Here is a 21,700-nt window from a genome sequence, read left to right on the forward strand (position 1 = left end):
AACTTTACCAATTCATGCAAGCTAAAACTGGTCTACATCAGCGTTTCTCATAGGAGAGCAAAATAAGGAGCAACACACTTTGACTAAAGACTCCTTAGAAGTTGAATGACATGTTGCACTACTGCAAGTTTTCAAGAACAGCCCAAAGTTTTCTGTTAAAGTTTTTATGTTTGCTTATAATTTACCTATTTACAAGGGATGGTGTTAAGAGCCAGGGGGCATAAAAAAAAACAATTTTAAAACTGGTGGTAACAAAAGGCACCCCTGCAGAGTTTCATAACAAGAGTCCCTTGATATGATCTACTTTCCAATGAAAGATAGAAAAACCTGCTTCCTCAGGGGGTTTTAATAATGACATTTAAGATTTTTTTTTCCCCTTTGCAGACCTGCTAAGATGCTTTTAAGTTCCTAGTTGCAACTTTTTTGCAGCATTTTGGTGGCGACATTGCAGAGGGATAAGGATGTCCTGAAGCTGCTGTTAGGGCAGGAGGGCTAGGCGTGTCACTGCGTGTCACAGTCACTGCTTGCGCACGGGGCCACGCCCTGCCTCCCTGTCCACTTGCACGTCAACGCTTCCCACAGCGGCAGTGACACCAGCACAACTGGCACGTCTTCCACCAAAGTTCAATATTCAGTTAATGTAACCTTAACCCCATCACCTTTTATGCAAATTGTCTTTCATTGGACATTATTTAAATATTTTCCATTTAAATTTTTTGCTTGGGCTTCAGTTTGGTCGTTGGTCAGAATTAATCAGTCCTGTATAAGTATGCAATGAAAATAGTAACCCACAATGTTAACTTATTATTTATTACTTTATTTATTACTTATTATTTAGCAAGATGATCAGTGCTACTCTGTTTGGCTCTCCAGTAGTTTTAATGGTTTGGCTGATCACAGTTTCACTAGTGCATTTGTCTGTTTTTTATCTCCTAGGGACATTATCAGTTAGGTCACAGATGATGTTGCATTGCAGCATGGGTGTCCTAGACTCCACCCTAAGCATCGCTCACAGAACAGGAGAGCTCAGAGTTTCCTTTGATCCCCTGCACTTAACACCTGCCAAGTTTAGAGTAGATTAGATTAATGTGAGGAACCAGGGGAAAGAATTTTATCCTTTTTGTTATTTTTTTGAGCCCTGCAAAATCTGAACATATAAGAAATAGTTTAAACTCTCAGTTCTATAAGCATTAATGATATCCACTATCTCCACTGCAGCCTTTATTATTTCAGCAATCACTTACATGGACAAAGGCTTACCTTCCTCAGCTCCTTGAATGTTTTATGAAGGCCAGATGAAGCATAATTAATACTAATTTGATTTCATTTCCACTGGGACGGCAACATTTTCCTCCTCTATTGCTGTTTTTCCCTCACTGACCAAAAGACAAGAACCCCAAATGAATTTTCCCTCTCCTGTTGTAACAAAGGCAAAGTGCCAACTCAGTTGCAGAGTGGTCAGATTTAATGACTTTTTGAGGCTACTCTGGTGTTCCACTATTATAAGCGCATTGTAGAAATTGAATAACACGACACTTAATTTAATTGATTTTTGAAAGTGTAGTGCCCCCTCACAGGCACGGCACCTCTCAACTCTGTTGACCCCTTTGAATGATATTTTTTATATCCTTTCTCAAACCTCTTATCTGCTTTATTTGTTCTGGATTGATTAAACAATATTGATTGAAAAAAGGCCATTTACAAGCTGTGCTCAGAAATGAAAAAACCTCTAGAACATTGTTGAGAATAATGTGAGGAAATGTGGCACTGAGAGAGTGATTGGTCTTTAATGTAATTCAGTAAAACAGTGTCTAGCAGAACAGAAATCCAGACATGTGTTACGTCATATATTGTTGGGTCAGAAGTTATTTTGTTTGAAAATTGTAATCACAGCACATCATTTACTTTGTTTAACATGTCATGGGGGTTAATGAGAAAACAGTTTTCCTTGAATCTTTCTCTTTATCTTGATCATTTTTTGTACGATTGCCTTTCTCACTGCAAAATAATAAAGAAATGACTGCTGCATAGGATCAAGTGAAACAGAAATCATATCTTGTTGTTCACCTCTTTACAACCTGATAAAAGATCCATATTTTATTAACGGGGGTAACATATTAATGAAAATAATTATTTACATTACAGATCATAATTCTACCTCTTGTTTCTCTCTCTTCTCTCTGCTTATCCCCCCATCATTTAATTTATCTCAGGGACATCAGAGAGTATGCCAACGGGTCAGTGTGTGTGGAGTGTGATGCCCAGTGCGAACGAGCAGACGGCGCCTCCCTGACCTGCAATGGCCCGGTAAGCTTACCCTACTAGACAACACACCTACAGACTTAGAAAATTATTTCAAAACATGTGTTTTCTCTTTATGTAGAATTCAGGGATGTTTGCATGTTATACATTTCATTTATATATTATTAATGATGTTTTGATATTTATGTTCATATCTATTTATTTTAGCATTTAACTTAGAGTGGGTCTCTGATGTTACTTTTGATGGTTGTACCGTTTAGAAGTATTCTACCTGTTATTGTGTGTTATGCTGCTAAATACACAGCTGCTAAAGTACATCACATTGTTCTGCAACAAGGACAATAAATTTTATTCTATTATAAATTTATTTTATAATAATTGTTATTATATTACAAATATCTTAGTTGGTAGATCTACTGGTAAACTGACAGTTTCACCTTCCAGCTTAGCTTTCTACCATACTATTATTACAGACACTGTCTGTCAGTCTGAGGAAGTCCCCAAGATGCTTAGAGTGCATTCAGTCTGGCACTGTTTGGTCCACTTTAGTCCCTGATTCTGCTTCCATGAATAGTTTGGTCCATCTGTAGCAATATGAACGCGATACATGAGTATGTTCATTGACTGAGTTCGGATTTACTTTTTTTTTTGTTTTGTTTTTGATGAAGTTCAGCTCTGAAGCACTCTGCAGCAGTTATGGTTATTGGTAGCGGATATTTGGACTTCTTCGAACTAAAAGCCTTGGGAAACTCATTAAGTGCAATGAATTATAACTTGCTTTGGATAAAAGTATCTATTGAATCAGTGCAGGAAACACCAGTGATGGGAATAACAGTGTTAATGGTATTATGAAGAGCCAGTAACAGGTAATCTAATTATTCTTTCCACTGTTACAACAACATCACCCTTACTGAGGATAAAACATTACTGACAACCACATAGAAACAACCATATAGCCTAAGCGACAATGACTGACTGCTGAAGAGTAAAATATAAAATCAGACTTGTGCGCAGCCGAACAAACATGTGCACAGCCACACACACAAACAACCGAAAGATGCATGCAGCAGCGGAGTCCAAAGAAAACAAAGGAGGAGTTTTAAACTGGAACCACAGACACAAAGATAACAATATGAGATATGTTCATTATGCCCATGGTGGCTGGAAGCCCCGTCTAATCACACGTCTAAGCATCTCTACTGAGGAGGAGACAGCGTCACGACATTCAAGCAACCTGAGATTAGTGACTGTGATTTTTCTGTCAGTAATTTATTCCGTTAAGTTTCCATTTCATTCATTTGTCTGATCTAATTTTTCTTTATTGTGAATTAATGAACTAGCAGATGAATTTAAAGTTCCACTAATGGGAAATTTTTTAACATAAAAAAGTTATTAGTAGCTATAATTACAATTTTAAAGTAACATGCTACCCTGCTCTGATAAACATACAGCAAAGTTTTTCTTTTTTCTTTTTTATTTTACAATGATATGGTGCTGTCTGTAATGGGACACAAAGCAGTGGAAAGCCATTACCACCTGTACTGTATGGTAGCAATTGTGGTTCAAACCATGACTGCTAAAAGCCAAATCAGTTATTCTATTGTTGCTGTTGTTGTTTTCTGTGCCAAAGAAAAGTACTTAATTGCAAAGCAGCGCTCATTTACCTGAAACCAAACTGACAGCTGTTGTTATAGTAGCCTTTGAGGGCATGCTTTATAAGCAGCCAAGATGTGCGCTTGAGCTTGATTGTTTATTATGCATCATGTGTGATTCAAAACTTAAACTAAGAAGATCAGCATCATCTTACAGGACAATCAGTTTAGCATTTGTTCATGTTCTTTTTTGTACATTAATCATGCCATTTTTACATAAATCATAAGCCATTCAGGAAATTGTTGCATGGATTGATTGATTGAATTTCAGCTCAGTAACTATTAAAAAAAAAAAAAAAAAGAATGGCGTCTACACCCACAGCCACACAAGAATCATGACTTTGCTTTCTCTTAAAATCCTTCTTTGCCATTTGATGGAGAAAGATTACTTGTGACAGATGCAAGCCAGAGGGGCCATTTGTTGTCTTTTGTGTCTGATCACACCCTGTCGATTCTCCCCTTTATAGTTCAAAGGTGTGAAATTTTGTGTGCATGCGTGTGTGTGTGGTACACAGTTAGTTCTGAACCTGACAGTCTCAGGTGAGTGATGGGACAAAAGCCATAGAAGGGCCTCTGGTATACCTTCTGCATATGTGCAGGAAAAAAAAAACTAATTCAGCAAGGTAGCTAGAGCTAATGCTAAATCAGTAGAATATATATACATTAGAAAATGTACACATCTAAACTTTTGTTTTCTTTTCTTTTGGTCCGTATCAAGGCTTATATAACATTTATTATTATTATTATTATTATTGTTGTTGTTGTTTGAGAACCTGTAATTTAGATGCATGCAACACTTGTGACTTATCAAGGCTTGTTTGACGGAAATGTCTCAAGGTAACTTCCTGGACCTTGTGTGGATATCACTTGTGCAGCAAAGGCACACAAATGGATTACAGCAATCATGTTAAAGCCATAGCAATTACATTACAGCTTACATATAGTGATTTGATAGGCCAAATGCCCTCAGAGGAGAGAGACTGAAGACATGACAATATGCATGGATGAAGGATACGTTATGGTTAGAATAGGTTATGATGAGAAATCCAAAGTAGTTGCTGTTGTTTGTTAGTGATGCAAACTCTAATTTCATCCCCAGGATCAGTCTAGGTTACATTCACATTGCAGGCTTTATCGTTCATTTACTGTACACATCCTTTTTGTTTGTTGCATTATTGTTCATTATAATGGCCTTTGGTAGCAGTCCATCCAGAATTAAATAAAAAAAGAAAAACAGACTTGATGAGATTTGTGCTGGTCACATTTTCCCATTTCTTCTGGCACAAGTACATTTATGCTGATTTCTAACACTGCTAAGATTGTTGGGCAATCCTCCTGATATCCAAGTGTGAAGAGGAAAAAGAAAGATTCATTTACACATGAACACAGAAGCATCACACATAGACTTTTGTGTTAAGCGCACAGGAAGACCAATTTAAATTTCCAGCAGGGTGCTTTGGTTACCCTAATACCCTTCTGGACCAAACACTGTTTGCTTACTCTGTCACATTATTTAGCTTGCTGATGTGACAGGACTGTTGTATGTGCACACACACACACACACACGCACAAACACACACACACATAGCCATGGGTGGGAAGACACTAATAAAAGCCAGACTCAAAGCAAAAGCCAGTGCAAGCAGTGAGACTTGCCATTTGCATAATTATACCAGGGTGAGTACATAGTTATACACATACGCAAGCTGTAAAGAGCACATCCAGAAACATTAGTGTAAAGGCACTTATACACACATGCAGGTCCTTATCAGAACACCACACTACTTCAGGTGTTGTAATAACAGGTACTTATTCGTACTTTTCCACTTACCAAAGTATGGTTGCCTGTCTTTTCTGTCAGCTTCGTATCACAATGGTGCTTAGTTAGAATAAGATGTGTGTGTAGTTATTCAGCATTTGTAAAAATAAACTTATGTATCAATTGATTATTATGGATATCCAATTTGTATATCCATGCTAATTACGTGACTCAAAGTAAAGGTTGCTGTTTGGATTTCCGCTCTCTCATTTTCTGTATTTAATTATGTGTGTATGTCTGCAATGACATGTTTTTCAACGGCTGTTGGTGTTACAAGGCTTGTCTGCGAGAGCTCAGCACCTCTCTTTCTCCCATCCTCCACACTACCCCCCTCCCTTGTCTATATTAGCTCCATAAATCCTGTTTGAGGCGTATTGTTATGGTCATTGTGTGTGCTGTGAGCGATGGTTATTATCTGCCTGCTCTGCTCATGCTGCTTTATGCGTCTCATCTGCTTTCTCTCTCTCTTTCTCGTTAGATTTTGCTCACTCAAACTGTCTCTCCTCTGCTCTGTTGTTCTGCATCCATATCCACCATCTCTCCTTCTCTTCCCTTATTAGTCCACAGATTTTTTTTTTCTTTTTTATTTCAACTTTTCTCTTCTCATAACACCGCTTTTACATTTTAGGTTTTGATTCTGTTATTTTTCCCTCTGTCTCAAGCTTCCATTGTCACACATATGAAAGTATAAAAGTTATATAAAAAGTATATGGAACCAGTTTTAAGTTTTTCTTGCATTATAAATAATTTTAAATGTGCAATTCCAAAAGGCCTGAGCATATTGACTGTGGACTTCTATGTCAAGAAAAAATCTATGGTTTCTTTGCACTTTTCATCTTCCAAGCATAATGATTTTGCATCACAGAGCGTAAATAAAAAAATAAACTAATATAATGTTCAATAATGTGCTAGCAAGCATATATCAACACACCAACCATGTGCATCGTGGCAGATTCAGCAAATAACTGCAAGATGATGTTATAAGAGGAAGAGAGGAAAAGAAGGAGAGAAAAAGACAGAGCAAGAAATTAGACAAGAGTCAAGAAAAGACTCTTGTACTGGCTGTAGGGGCCTGAAAGTACAGGTAGGATGCAAGGCGGATGGTCAATACGGGGCACATCAATGAGAATATTGGCAAAAATTATATGGTGCTTCTTTAAACTTTTTCTCAAATTCTCTGAAATCTACACAGAATAAAAACTATATAATTCCCCAATAAATTATCTCAAAGAATTTTTAAAAAATACAGTTTTTAATTCAAGCTAATTCATTGTAGTCCGATTATTATCTAGTTAAAACAAATCCATTATACGATCCACAGTAATTTTAGTAGATACTGTATATCTGTGTATCTAAACTTTGTTTACAGCTTGATGATGTCAAGCTAACCTACTGTTCATACTGTCACAGAACGTTTGGAATAACTACTTAACAGTTAAATCTTGAATTAATCATGTGTGAGAGTAGCTACTAGCTACAAACTGTAAGACATGCTAATAGAAAAAAAAGCTCAAATTATTATTATTATTATTATTAGTAGTAGTAGTAGTAGTAGTAGTAGTAGTAATATTATTGTTGTTTTCATATCCCACAGGGCCCAGAGCATTGTGTGAAATGTCTTCATTTCAAGGACGGTCCAAACTGTGTGGAAAAGTGTCCTGATGGCCTGCAAGGTGCCAACAGCTTCATCTTCAAGTATGCCGAAGTCAACAATGAATGTCATCCCTGTCATGCCAACTGCACCCAGGGGTAAGAGCAGTCAGAACAAGGACAAGTCAGGCTGGTAGATGTAAAGACTTTTTAAACTGAACTGAGAAGTGAGGTGTCTTAGTTGTATATATAGAAACATTATGCCATATGCTATATTTTTCGAGTGGTTTCTTCCAGGTGAATTGGACTTTCACATAAATAGTGGCTGAAAAGGACGTACTCACAAAGCACCCACTATCCAAACTATAAAGACATGACATCATACTCCCAAAACGGGAAGATGAGAGTAAGAGAGATGGAAAAAAAGAAAAAAATTATAGAAGAACATTTCAATAAAGTAAGCTGTCACTCTCCCGTGCTCACTAGCCACTTGTCTCTCAATGTTATATTCAACAAGGTTTGAAGAGAAATCATTTTGTATTTAACTCCTCAGGGGGTTTATGTCACTCCCCTGTGGGTTATTTCTTCTCTCCTGAGTGACAGCTTCCAGCTTGCTCAAGCATTACAATGTAGTCGTAAACGGAAAACACCAGGCTGACATTTTATCACAGGTACAGCTTCACAAGCAGGTCCACTTCTCAAATAAAAACCAAGTTGACAGGGAGGAAATCAAAGCAAGATGCACTCAGAGCAAAAGAGACAGATACTTCCAAACATTCAAAATAGCAACAGTATGTAGAAAACTAGATGTTGTCAGAAGTACACCTTTACATTAGCGCCTTTACAGAGTAAAGCAAGAGGTTTGATGAAACTTTGGATGAATTTAATTAAAAGAAACAACAGCTTTGTAGACTTTTTGAATCTAAACACTCAGAATTAAACAAAAAAGCAAAGTAACATGGCTTCAGTGCAGAACTTATTTCCTGCTAAGTTTGCCTGCAGACACATCAGGAGGTTATCATTCTAAGCTATCTTTGTGCTGTCTGACACATGCTAAGCAGCAAACACAATAATCTCTGCACAAAGCCTTTTTTGAAAAATCATTAAATTGTAGTTAGTGTTAACTACTGATAATTACTGCCCTGCTCTTCTCTAAACAGGTTCCAAAATTTTAACTAATGCCTATTAATGCTCATTTGTTTCTTTATTCTTTCTGTGTCCTACCAAGATGTATTGGACCAAGACTCCAAGACTGCATTGGCTGGATGGACAGGTAAAAAAATAAAGAATAAAAATAAAAATAAACTGTGTGGATTGCTATTGTGCTCTAGCATTAAAAACATTCAAACATAGTAGTTCACATACACACAGAGACACAACAGAATTGCACTAAGCAAAGTCTGTGATTAATGGTTAGCTTGGAGGGCCAAGAGCCCTGTGAGTATCCTAATTGCTTGTCTATGCATGCGCGTATGCATCTGTTTGTGCACAGTTTTCATGGTTCTTGATAAATTGATAATTCTTAATCTTTAGTTGTAAAGCTGGAAGCTAGAAAAGGGAAGCAAATGCTGCTCACAATTTATCACAAATGGTTTCAAGACTTTATAATTGAAGCCGTTTGGTATGAGTAGAACTGAAAGTTGTTGGGTGGCAATTGAGAAAAGATTAATAATAAAAAAAGACTTTTAGGAAAGAAATTAGCAAAAACTACACAACTACATGAAGGATTGAGAGATCACCAGCATATCAAAAAGACCAGTCAAATGCACATCCCAAGATCCTTAACCTTTATGAATACTGAAGGGTGCTTTATTAGTTCTGCAAACACTAATTGATGCCACTTAGTGGACTGATCAAAATCTGCACATCTACCTGAAATGGCATTTGGGTGAGTGCCAGCAGGATGCAGAAAGGGGTGCAGCAGCTGTGGGAATGTAGCTATCATCCAACCTGGTGAGCAGATCAGCTCTTATCAGATCTTTCATGGCTCTGGCTAGCATGCAGCTGTAACACAGCCACAGTTATCAGTCTTAGCTGCCTTACTCTGAAGTGTCACACATGTTGTAAATCTGTACCTGTTGCAAGCCTGAAAGTGGCTTATCAGAAATATGTGATTACACAAAGCCCTCTAAAGCCATTGTTGCACCTGGCATTAACTTACATCTTGTTTAGGGATTGTGCGCATATCTGGTTAAGCTGGCTTAATCTCTTAATGTCACCCATGTAATATTTTACCTGATAAAACTGAATAATAGCTCATCTAGCATGCTCCCATTGGGCAATATTTCTTTTATCTTTATCAAGACCATCCAAGCCAACTGTCTCCTTTTACAAACCTTTCTTCATCTTATTTAAATAGTTTAATTTGTTTATTTGAGTTTTTAACTGTATATTTAATAGTTAAGAGATGGCTTGAAAATATTTGTAGCACATCTGGGTTTCACGTGATTGTTCGGAGGTCATTTTAATGCCAGTTTAAAAGACTGTTGAAGTGGAGTGTATGGAATAAATAAACAAGTAACTGGACAGCAGCAATCAGTAGTTTTTGTTTGTTTGATTGTTTGTTTTTTTTTCCCAGTAGCGTTTTTTGTACAACACTTTTTTAAAACTATCATCCTCCAGTAATGGTTTTATGACAACTAAGCTTGATCTATTTGCTATATCTTTGCTGTGAGTCCAAACCCTCCCAAAAGTTTAAGAAATTAATGACTAAAAGGGCCAGAATTTATTGCAAATATCAGCCCTGGGAACACACCTGTAGCAGAGTGTTCTATCGAGGTCTAGGACTTTTCCCCTAAAGGATCTCCTGAACAGGACATTAAAATGGTAGAAGACCACAGTGGTCCTAAGCTCTATTAGGCTGGAGCTGCAGAAATGCCCAAAGAAAAGTCTCTCTGAACTGAGGAAATGAAATGGCAAGACATGGTAGCAATCTGGGTACAAGTTTGAGTTATTTTGTTGACATTTAAACACTTTTAGATCTTCAACAAAAACTAGTCTGAAAACCTGTGAATAATAAATAATTGATTATGTAATTAACAAACAAGCTAGGCTACCCACTCTTGATGATGATGATACAATCCTTTTTAAAGTTTGAAAATCTATGACAGCTTTGGTTACACGTTTTAAAGCTAGATTGATGAGAGTTGTTCAACATAATCTTAGATTTTGTAAACAGTATAATGAAATTTTAAAACTTAGTCTCTAAAATTTTTTTTTTTTTGGAAACATTAATCTTAACATATCTGCAGTAAGCTAATACTGTATCTGCCTGGCTGATTTTATGTCTGGGCTCTGATTCACAGCATTCTAACCATCATAGGTTTTACATTTAATGGTAATCTCCCTATGCTGCCAGAGAGAGATACCTCTCAGTCTGTGATATGCAATCCAAAATACGTTCCAATGATTTAGGGCAATGTCAATATGCTTTGCACAAATGAGCTTCTATTAATACATCAGCATTACCGAGGGCAGGCTGGTAGATACTAGAAACTCTTCTGTGATTCTGTAGCAACTGTAGGCAGTTTGTGGGGGGTAAAAAAAAATAAAAAATCATAGATTTATGATTTCTTTGGTGGAGATTTCCATGCTTCCGATCATTTTAAATGAGACAGCATAGGAGGATATTTATTATCAGATGAAGCTAGTTGAAAAACAGGCAAACTGAAGTTAGTTTTTTTTTTTTTTTTTTACTTTTGAAACGTTTTTGTGCGTGTGTAAACATATATGTTTTGTTTATTTATTTATTTATTTGTTACCCTCTATGCTTCTCAACCTTCAATCTTTCCACCCTCCCCCCTTCTGTCGTCACATTGCTTGCCTCCTGCTCTTCATCTGCTCATTTTCCTCTTTCTCATTTCCACTCTGCGTTCTTGTCTTCAGAACGCCTCTTATTGCAGCTGGAGTGATCGGCGGCCTCTTCATGGTAGTGATCATGTTCCTGAGCGTAGCAGTGTCTGTGCGCCGGAAGAACATTAAGAAAAAGAGGGCACTTCGTCGCTTCCTTGAGACAGAGGTAAGCATTAGAGGAAGTCGAAAGTGGCATAAATGCATATTTATTGCACTGAAATACAATAAAATACAGAGAACATTGGTAACCTTTAAGTGACTCTTAAACAGGCCTCTATGAAACTATAAAAAATGGGAGTTTTAAAAGGTGGCAGAATCACATTTGACATGTAAGGCAGCAGCTGTTTGTGCAATTGTTGCAATGATGAATAATGTAATTTTGTCTGAGTGTACATCACTACTTTGTATTTGTATGTGTTCCACTCGATTAAATGTGGGGCTGTGTTGTTTGTGTGTACACTAATCAGCAGGTACATAGAGTTAGATAGACGAATTAAAAGAAAGAAACATGTTTTCAAGTACTTATTGCTGAAGTACAAAAAGTTTCAGACACTCTGAGGCTCAGCTGTTGACTTCGACATAATATATTGGAGAAGACACTTCTCTTAGGAGGAGGTGTGGGACCATACCATTAAAAGAGGAGAAAGCACTCTTTCTCTGTGTTAAAACAAGAGTGTGCCATCATCAAATGCACTTGTGTATCCACAGTGAGAGTAAGATCTTGTTCCACGGCTTTTTATCTCTTCACAGTAGTCAAGTATCAGCAAAGTGTCTTGGAAAAGCATCTATGACATGTTATTATCCTTTCTTTCTAATGCTGTACTTTTCTCACATATGGATCCCAATTATAATGCCACTGATATTTTGGATCTTCCATAAGCCTCTCTTTTTCTTTTTCTTAAACATTTAATAAAAATGCTATAGATGTCCCAAACTCTGTACTGTTGTCTTTGTTTACTCATTATAGAATCATGAGATAGAAAATAATTTAAAAAAATCATACACATTTGCAATGAGGTGTGTTGGTAAAATCTAAAACCTGCATGACAGTGATCCTCTTGGACTGGAAATGGACATGCCTTAACTAAATGCAGCATGAGGGCAAAACTTGGACCAGCTGAATGCTGCAAACCCCAACTGAACAGAGTCGCCAATCATACCAAGTCTAGCAAACCATTAGGTATGAAAACAACCTAACCCTCTAGTTTGTTTGTAAAATCACTTCTCTAATTAAATAAATCATTTGAATGACTGAATGAATGACATTTTTTTTGCACTATAATCCATAATAACTGCAAATATATAAACACTGAGCAATCCTTCCCGTCTGACTACTTTCGGAACCAGCTAAATGCTTCTTTCATCAAATGGATGAATATCAATGTAAAGCTTATCCTGGCAGTTTGAGCAGCCCAACAACAGTACAGTAATTGTAGATTTATAGACTAATCAAAATACATTTGAGCCTGTGGATTAGCTTAAGCATCTCTTCAGACTCTCAGTTTTGTTTGAAATATCAGCGCAGCATCTCTTCGTTTCCGCTTATCTACTGCTGTTTTCTTTGGTTTGGGTTCACTGCTTTGAAGATGGAGAAGGTGGACAGCTACACTATTCTGTGTTGCAGCAGTTGCACAGACTCAACAAGTTCAGCACCATGGATGCTGGACAGCTCCCTGCCCAGCGAAATAGCAGATCTCTGTTTGTGTCTATGTATGCGTGTGTATGTGTGTGTCTGTATGCAGGTTCGTGTGGATCATTTTAAAGACATCTGTGTTGTCTTCTGCGTGTGTGTCTGTGGTGCTGCCCTTCTTGTTTCCACCTAGCAGAAGCTGATTTGTTATTCCATTTAAATGAAGAATGGCTATTGTTTTTAATCAAATGGTAACCATAAGCCAGAGGGACAGTAGCTGTCGACCACAGCTAGGCTGATTTACACTCCCCCTGCTTTCCTCTGTGTGCTCCCCCTCCCTCTCTCTAATCTTCCAGCCTTTTCTGTAATTCTCCATATATTGCTCCCTCTCATATGCTTTTGCAGTCTGACTAATTCAGCAGCTCTCTTCTCCATCGCTGTCTTGTTGTTCTCTTTGCCATTGCTCTTTTCCCACTTCACATCTTTCTCCTCCCTTCCTGCCCAGATATAATCTTTCTGCCTCTTTTACTGTTTCATCTGTTCATTTCTCCACTTGAGCAGTAATGGGACAACAAAAGTGTCCATTTCTATTCAGGCACTGCAATTATCCACCTCCTGCATTCTTTTTCTCACTTTTCATCCACCTATCTCCATCCTCCTCTTTTGTTCCCGGTTTGAATGTCACACTTCAACCCTGGTATTACACATTGTAAAGCCACTTTATGTTTCAGATTTGTCGTGTAAGGAAAGAAAAGAAAAAGTCATTAAAATTCTAATTTATCTGGTAATGTTGAACAGTTATTGGAGCAACTAGTTAAGACTAAGTAATTTGCAGGTTAATGTATTTTTAAAATGAGCTTTTATTAAACTAGAAACTTACATGATGTAGGGCAAATATTTCTTGGTCTTTAGTCTTTTTTTCACTTGAATGTGGAAAATGAAAACAAGGCCATCTTGAAAAAGGGGTGTCTTATATAACTACGAATTTTATATCAACATGTGCCTAAGCAAATGCATTTCTAGTATCTAGCATTGTGCATTTCCTGTTGAAGTTTGTTTGCACCATATATAACTCCCTGTATGTATTCTATGATCTGTTTCCTTCTCTCTGTTCTAGCTTTTTCAGTTTCTATTTCATTACTATTATTTTTTTATTGATTTTTTTAACTATGTCTTTTGCACTTTGCTGTGGTGCTTTTAAGATTTGATTTAAAGCACTTTGAGTTGTCTTTTACATTAAATCTCATGCAAAAAATAAACTTGCCTTGCCTATCAAGTTTTTCAATGAATTCTTAAAGTTTTCTTATTGGAAAATATAAGTTATTTTAATAAGTATTATGATGACTTAATAGCTGCAGTCACTAAAAAGTGTTTCAGTACTTATCAACTGAATATTTTGTGTTAATGAATATTTGTTTTCAGTTGGTGGAACCTTTAGCACCAAGTGGAACAGCTCCGAATCAAGCCCAGCTTCGCATCCTGAAAGACACAGAACTCAAAAGAGTCAAGGTTCTTGGGTCTGGAGCATTTGGAAAAGTTTACAAGGTAAAACGCATGCAGTACTTTACCTAATTTAATAATATGGTACAGAATTTAATAAATGGAGATGCTATGAATCTTTATAGTTTAACTGATAAAATAAGGGGTTTTACTTTTTATTTTTGTCTTTTTTTTGTGACCTTCCTGAACACATATCCCACCCTTAATATATGCAGAAATTACCTTTGTGATATTGATGTGTAGAAAATTTGACAGCTTGTGACAGAATCATTAAAAGTTTTATTCTGGTATTTAATTAACCAGCATGGCTGGAGGGATACCATTTGACATCATTGACTTTTTTTTTTTTTCAAGTGTGTTTTTCTGCAGTTTTGTGTGGGCAGACCTGTGACTAGAGGAAAATGTTTTTTTAAAAAAAAGGAAAAAAAAGTCTTTGTGGACTCGGTTGTACAAGAGGTCATGGACTCTGCTGACCTGATTTCCTCAGGCAGCTCATTCCATACCTCCAGGGCTCTGACTACAAATCCTGTGTCTCCTCCAGTTTTCGGCTAGGCCTCAAAAGAAACAAATAGCTCTTTGCCCGAGGACCCCAGGATACATACAAGCTCATATTTGACTATGAGAGCAGATGTGTAACACAGACAGCAGCCGTGGAGTGCCTGAAAGCCCATGTGATGCCAGACAGACCCACATCATGATGGGAAGAAGAGATGGAGTTCAAGATCATTAATGACAGGATATGTGATGGAAGGCTGGAGGGCGGGAAATGAAAAGAATAAGTAATAGCAGACCCTGGGGTGACATTGAAATAAGAGGTAGCTGAGGTCATTGCTAGTGCAATAAGGGGTTAGAGAGAGGCAGGGAAAAAACAGCTAAAATTAGATAGACCAGATTCCTTTTCGGATATTATCATTGTAATTCCATGGATACATTCATTCTCATTACAGAACTTCCCCCCCTTTTTTCTTTCCTTTCGTTGGTTTCCTTTTTTTACACTAAAAGATTTGCACAGGGAGCTTGATCTCTGCATGCTCTGATTTCTGCTTTTAGCCATGCTTTAGCATGCTCAATTTACCTATGGGAGGAACCCAGGCAGGTCCAGCCAGTACCTGCAACTTCCACACAGAAAGACCCCTGCTAACGATCAATCAAGAAGTCCTCTTTCTGACCACTATACAACGGTGCCTCCACTTATAAGCTTTCCGAGCAACATTGATGGATTACAGTTTTAATTGACTATTACTTGACTGGCATCTATGATATAATGTCTGGGAACTTTTTTTCAAACTCAAGTAAAATTACTGTATGTTCTTTGGTTTCTATCATAATTCTGAGTTGATGGTAATATCCTTACATGGCTAAACTGAACATAATGTTAACTAAAATCATTTAGATTTGGAATTTCTGACCAGTGGCAGCAACATTGTCTGGCCCAGCCACCAAGTTTGTTTTTTTTTTTTTGTTTTTGTTTTTTTTTGTCTCTTTTTTCCCCAAGAAGAGAGAAAAATGGGATGTCTGTCTTATCCCTTCAAAAATTCATCTATTATAAATAACAGCATAGTTTTACATCGGTCAATGTGAAGAGCAAAATAACCTTTTTTTACATGGCATACAGTATGTTCTTATGCTGTTTGCAAGAATGTGGAATTACTTGAAAGATAATAATTGGCTCAGTCTGTTAATGAAGATTTTTCTTATTCCTTCAAGATCTATACCATAAATCTTTTAATACCATTGTTGCAAGTGGGTGGTTTGTAAGTTTGTAATCAGTGTAATGAGTCATCCTCTTTTTTGTGTTTGTGTTTTTACTTTAGGGTATTTGGGTCCCAGAGGGGGAGACTGTGAAGATTCCTGTAGCCATTAAAATCCTTAATGAGGCCACTGGACCCAAGGCTAATGTGGAGTTCATGGACGTGAGTACCTTAAGTTATTTTTTGCAGGTTTCCTGTTGTCTGAAACCTGACAGCCTGATTTGTGCAGTTCAAACCCAAGTTTTACAGAAGTGACTTAAATGCTTTGTTATTTTTGCTAAGCCATCATTACACAGTTCAGTTGCACTTCATTGCATACCCTACCAAGTGCAAACCAAATTACCAAAATCTAAAACAGTGACTTATAACAGTAAGTGAACATGTCACATCACCACTTTCAAACTGATGGCCTTATTGTATGTTCTATTGCTACCCCAAGCTGTCTTTTAGTTCACTAAAGCCCAATTTCCAGTTACGGTATGGTTTAGAATGGTCTGCTCTGGTTAGGTGAGCATTTCCAAAGCATGTTGGGCCCTCTCTAGGTAGATGAGAAGTGCCGTTTTTCTGCCCCCCCCCAAACAACAAAATATAATGTGTGATGCAATTAGATGAACCCTACATGTTTAATCACCAATCTCCTGTGGATCTACAACTGAAGAAGGCCCAGAAATGGTACGGTTAGGTTCAGTTGTATGGACCCTTTTTATAATAGAAACACACAAAATAGCTTACTGTACCAAACCACACCGCTAAACAGGGCATTAACAGCCTACACAAAAACCAAAAGGTTAGCAGGTCAACAATGGGATTTTAGTCTAGTTATTCTATTTTTTTTCTTTTTTTTTTTTTTTTTCCCCAATTATGACATAATATTATTAAGCCATTTTACAGCCAATGTAATCTCTTTAGAAGAAGGTAAATTTTTAAAAAACTAGTACCAAAAACATGACTGTTCAAGTGCTGATCAAGATCAACAGATTACTTGCAGTGCACTCTCTTCCTTCGTAGGGCACAGACTCAGTTCTAAGAGTCAGGGTACTAAAAGCAATCAGCTTCTATTAAAGCACAACTAAAAGAAAGCTCTGATGGTGAAGTAAAGCTATTGAGAACAGCAGATACTCCCCACAGACACCATCAGGGGCCCCTTAGGAACCATACCTTTGCAGACATGCACACTCACCATGCAATAGGCTTCCGGCACAATATCCAAGGCCCTGCTTATAAAACATTCACAGCTTGGCTCTTTTCAAAAGGAAAAGTGAAGAAAAAAAGCTAAATTATTACACTGATGATGCAATGCAGATGAAATAACTCTCATTGACACACACATTGAAAGCGACCCACTTGCTCTCATGTTTTGCACTTAGTTTGACAGTCTAAAAGGAAGTCTGTTGGTGTGTTAGCATTTCTATTTTTATCAGGATGGCTTTGATGAATATCACATGTATGCTTAATTGTATGTTCGAAGTGCTTCGGGAGCTTGTCTAACAATCAAAAAATTTGATGTGAAAGGGTAGTGTGTACCTGACACTGATAAAGCTGATAAATGGATATAATTAGCAGATGATTTAAAGAAGGAAGCAAAGGGGGATTTCCATTCACCTCATTGGCAAAATGACTACAATGTATCCTACGTGTAAGTGGAGTGGTGTTGGAAAAGTGTGGCAGATTCCTCTTACTGGAAGAAAAACAGAAAAGAAAACACATTTAGAATAACATTTGTAAAATGTTTTGCTGTTTATAGATGTTTTATTTATAAATGAACCAACAGAGATGTGTGCATATATTTGTATCTTGTAAAAGCTCCTAATTAGTAACCAAACATCTAACCGCAAAGGTAGCCGCAAGGTGGCTGCAAACAGAAGAACACTTGAAGGCCCACACATTTTGACCTGAGGATCCACCAAACAAATGTGTTAGATTGAAGTGCTTTTTCAACAACATAAAGCTGATTGGAACAAATAACAGATTTGCTGCAGATTTTAGTCTCATCAGTAGAAAATGTGTGTAGCTGACTGGCTGAGTATTTAAACAGCTATAAACTTAAGTGAAATATAAAGAAAAGTCAACATAAATAAAACCTTTTTTGGACTGTTACAGACCCCTTCTGGTCTAGGGGTGGAAGGGATGGAGAAACGCAACAAGCCGGTAACAATATTAAAATAAATGATAATTTACAAAAGTTGTTGCTATTTACAAAAGTATAAAATGTCCTTTTCCGGTAAAATACAACCACAACAAACAAAGGGTGTCCTCTAAAAAGGAACTGCACTCTAACCGGCAGCAAAATATAACTAGCTTACAATAAAAAAAGGGAAACTTAACCAAAGAAATCCTATAGAAAGAAATCAAAGTCAAAATGAAAACCAGAATAGCTAACAATAGGATCCTAGAAAACCAAAAGAGGGGAGCCTCTCCTAGTGAGGAAGCTCCTTAATTACAATCTGTAAATTTAACACTGTTTTAGCAAACTGTCTGTTGAACAGCCAGAACAGGGTAACAAAAACGTCAGGGTAACAAGACCTCATCAAACAATCTAAAGTGTCCACTGACACCAAACTATACACAAAGACCCAATGTGTGCTCTTAGGAAAACAGTTCACAATACATATCGTTTTCTTCACTAACAACTGTTAAGCAATTCACTAACCGCTCAGAGAACCAAACAAGAGGCGAACTGAATCCTACTGACACAGCTGCCATGAATAATGACAGGTCCTCCTATTTGAGGGCAAGGTATCACTCGATGATTTCCAGCTGGGGAGTGTGGGAGCAGTAGCAACCAATCGGCGAGGCGGAGGGGAGGAACTGCAGCTTCTGGTCCACAGCCAATCCCGAGGCAGCACTGGCACAGCGGCATTTGCATATCCAAGTGTAGAGTGACAGGCCGGAGGCCAATCCAGAAAGGCCAGGGGCCGTAACATGGACAATTCCAATTCTGACAGATATGAAACAAACCTAACGATTCTTGCTTGGCACTGTATTTGTATTTGGGACATGATGTAGGAATACAGCCACAGTGTGTTTTATTTTGCTGAAAGGGAAAAAAGAAAGGTAATCTGTTTAAAAAAAAAAAAAAAAAAAAAGGCTGTCTGGAAGGTTGCAATACTCCATCATTCAGCATTACTGATGCCTTCGGAAATGTGAACTCTACCAAATGTGATGTACCCCCACCATCACAGATACTGGCTTTTGAACTGTGCTTTGGTAACAAGCCAGGTAGTAGATTTTCTCCTGAGATGCAGCAATTCAGAGAAGGCAGTTGTGCTTTTCTTTGCACTGTAGTTGTAGGTTTGTGGACAATCTCTGTTCACTAACAATGAATTGCTAAGTATCCCCGAGACTGTGCTGTAATTTCCACAGTGGAATTAAATATACTTGCTGTCCACCTTAATGCTATCTTATGTACCAAGTAAATCCTCCCATCAGGAATTCAATAACAAACTAATAGGTTGATAATTAATGATTTGTTATTAACATAAAAACAAGGAAACGTTCTATTAGACTTTCATTGAATTTGTCTCATTGATCGATGCATAGTGCTTTACAATAGCAATGCCAGTACAGGTCTACAGGAGTTTTTGTAAATTTCTTGGAAATAAAAGAATGTCACACTTACTAGACCCATAGCTTATAACAGATAAAGTACCTTAAGCAATTTGAAATCCACTTCAGAATAACCCCACAAGCTTACCACATGTTTTCTCAGAAGATTTCCCATTATTCTTTAAAGAAAAATTCTAATTCAACCAGGCTGAATGAGAACTGTCCGTGCACATCTATTGTATGGCCTCTCAAAACATAATTTTACTTCACTTAGAACTCAGAGTCATTTCAGGGCTGGATGCATTAAAGCTCAGTTGCAAGTGTATGAGTATGTTTATGAATATATATATATATATATATTTAATGTAAAATTATTATCACATATTTTGTATTTTCACTATACAGTTTGTGTGAAAGATTATAATGTTGAAGAATACTGTCCATCACTTTCTTTTTGCTGCAGTTGTTCCCATTGACCACTTAGCACCCGGGGGCAAAATGTCTGCACCTGGGAACAGAAGACGTAGTTGAAAAGGGGAAGCAGGATGCATTAATTTTTTTTTTTTTTACTTATCCATTATTACTTAGACAGACTGGGAATTCTGAGTGGGGTGACATTCTACCTGCAGGCACAGTGACCTGCCACTGACTGTTTGAAGAATGACACACAAGAGAAGTACGATAAGAGAAGGGAAGTTGGCTTTTTTTTTTTTTAACAGCAATAAAATGACCATCAACAAAACATCCACACTGCTTTCCTGCCAAAGACACGTTAATGGCATACTTTGCAATATGTAGAGTCATACAGTATATGTGCATGAACACAGCTTGAACATACATCTGACAATGAAATACCTTGTTAAATTCAACATAACTCTGGAAAATTGAATACATTCTCAACTTGCCAAAGGTTTTTAAATCTAATTTTATTCATTTGTGTATTAGTCCTATACCTCTGCAACAGGTATCCACATCCAGAAAGAAGCAACCCGAACTGGTCATGTAGTGTGTGGTCTGGATCTCATTAGTCTGGCTTTCCTTATTGACCCGACATTGTGCCGATCAGTGAGGTTATTTAGGGCTGTTTGTTTCTATTTTTATAAGTTAAAAGACCAAACCAGCAGATAAGAACTCAATAAAACAAGAATAAAATATGATCATGAAGTAAAAGCCACATTAAAACCACAAAACTTCAGATAAAAACACATTTGCTGATGAGCCTTCTTACAAAGTGAATCCACATTTGCTGCACATATGCAGGGATCTCATTATGTTTTATATGAGCCCTATAAATCCTGCACTGTGTAGTGCATGTAATTCTTCGCTACTGTGGTTGTGCTGTATGTATTCGGCTGCACAGTTATCCATCTTGTGATGAACTGGCATATGAAGACAAAAATGCAGCCTCCATGTTATGTGTGCTTGCAATCACATGTTACCTAGTTACATAATTTACAGAACTGATGGTTTGTTTCTGCCTTTGTTAGAACATTATATGCATGAATGAATTTCCTGAAGTGCATGTGCTACAGTCACAACACTGCAGACTATCTATTCCTATTTAAGGAATAGCTATGTGCCTTCAATGAATGGACATTTTAAGACATATTTATGCTAACATTTATTTAAAACATTACACTTTTTATGGTACACTACTACAAAGAAACTATTCACGCTGGTCTGTATAGAGACAAATGTTTTACAGCAGTCACACACTGCTGTATTTCTTACATTTTTATCTTGGCAAGAACAACCAGCGTCTTGAAGTGGTGAATCACTTTGATGTTTAGGTTCTGAATAAAATTCTCCCGTTTCTGACTGGAGTGGAACCTTGCTGCTAACTTCAAGAGCAGCTTCAACCTTAAAAAGAATAGGGGGTCCTATGATCTCTGGCAGTTCAGCCTACACTTGTAGACATGATGATCTCTGTGGCATTGTGAGTATTTCAGCATTTGACATCCACAGCAAGACTACTTCCGTACAATATCACACACTATGAACAGGGCCTGAACACAAGTTCTTTCTTTGGTCAGAAAAAAATAAATACAAAAAAATCCTGTTTTGTGGTTCATCTTATTAAATAAACACTGAAAAAAAG

The 21,700-nt window shown here is 37.2% G+C and overlaps 1 protein-coding gene across 1 annotated transcript in view; it reads left to right on the plus strand.

Annotated features, from left to right (window-relative positions):
• The window catches only part of LOC121650923 (receptor tyrosine-protein kinase erbB-4-like), a 310,734-nt gene that overhangs the window by 233,433 nt on the left and 55,601 nt on the right, over positions 1 to 21,700 (plus strand). The window contains exons 14-19 of the mRNA XM_042002752.1: positions 2,214 to 2,307; positions 7,328 to 7,482; positions 8,552 to 8,596; positions 11,209 to 11,341; positions 14,228 to 14,350; positions 16,120 to 16,218. Coding sequence (XP_041858686.1) covers positions 2,214 to 2,307; positions 7,328 to 7,482; positions 8,552 to 8,596; positions 11,209 to 11,341; positions 14,228 to 14,350; positions 16,120 to 16,218 — 649 coding nt within the window. The remainder of the gene's footprint in view (positions 1 to 2,213; positions 2,308 to 7,327; positions 7,483 to 8,551; positions 8,597 to 11,208; positions 11,342 to 14,227; positions 14,351 to 16,119; positions 16,219 to 21,700) is intronic.

The sequence above is a fragment of the Melanotaenia boesemani genome, chromosome 12 (genome assembly GCF_017639745.1).
Source record: "Melanotaenia boesemani isolate fMelBoe1 chromosome 12, fMelBoe1.pri, whole genome shotgun sequence".
Taxonomy (NCBI): Eukaryota; Metazoa; Chordata; class Actinopteri; order Atheriniformes; family Melanotaeniidae; genus Melanotaenia; species Melanotaenia boesemani.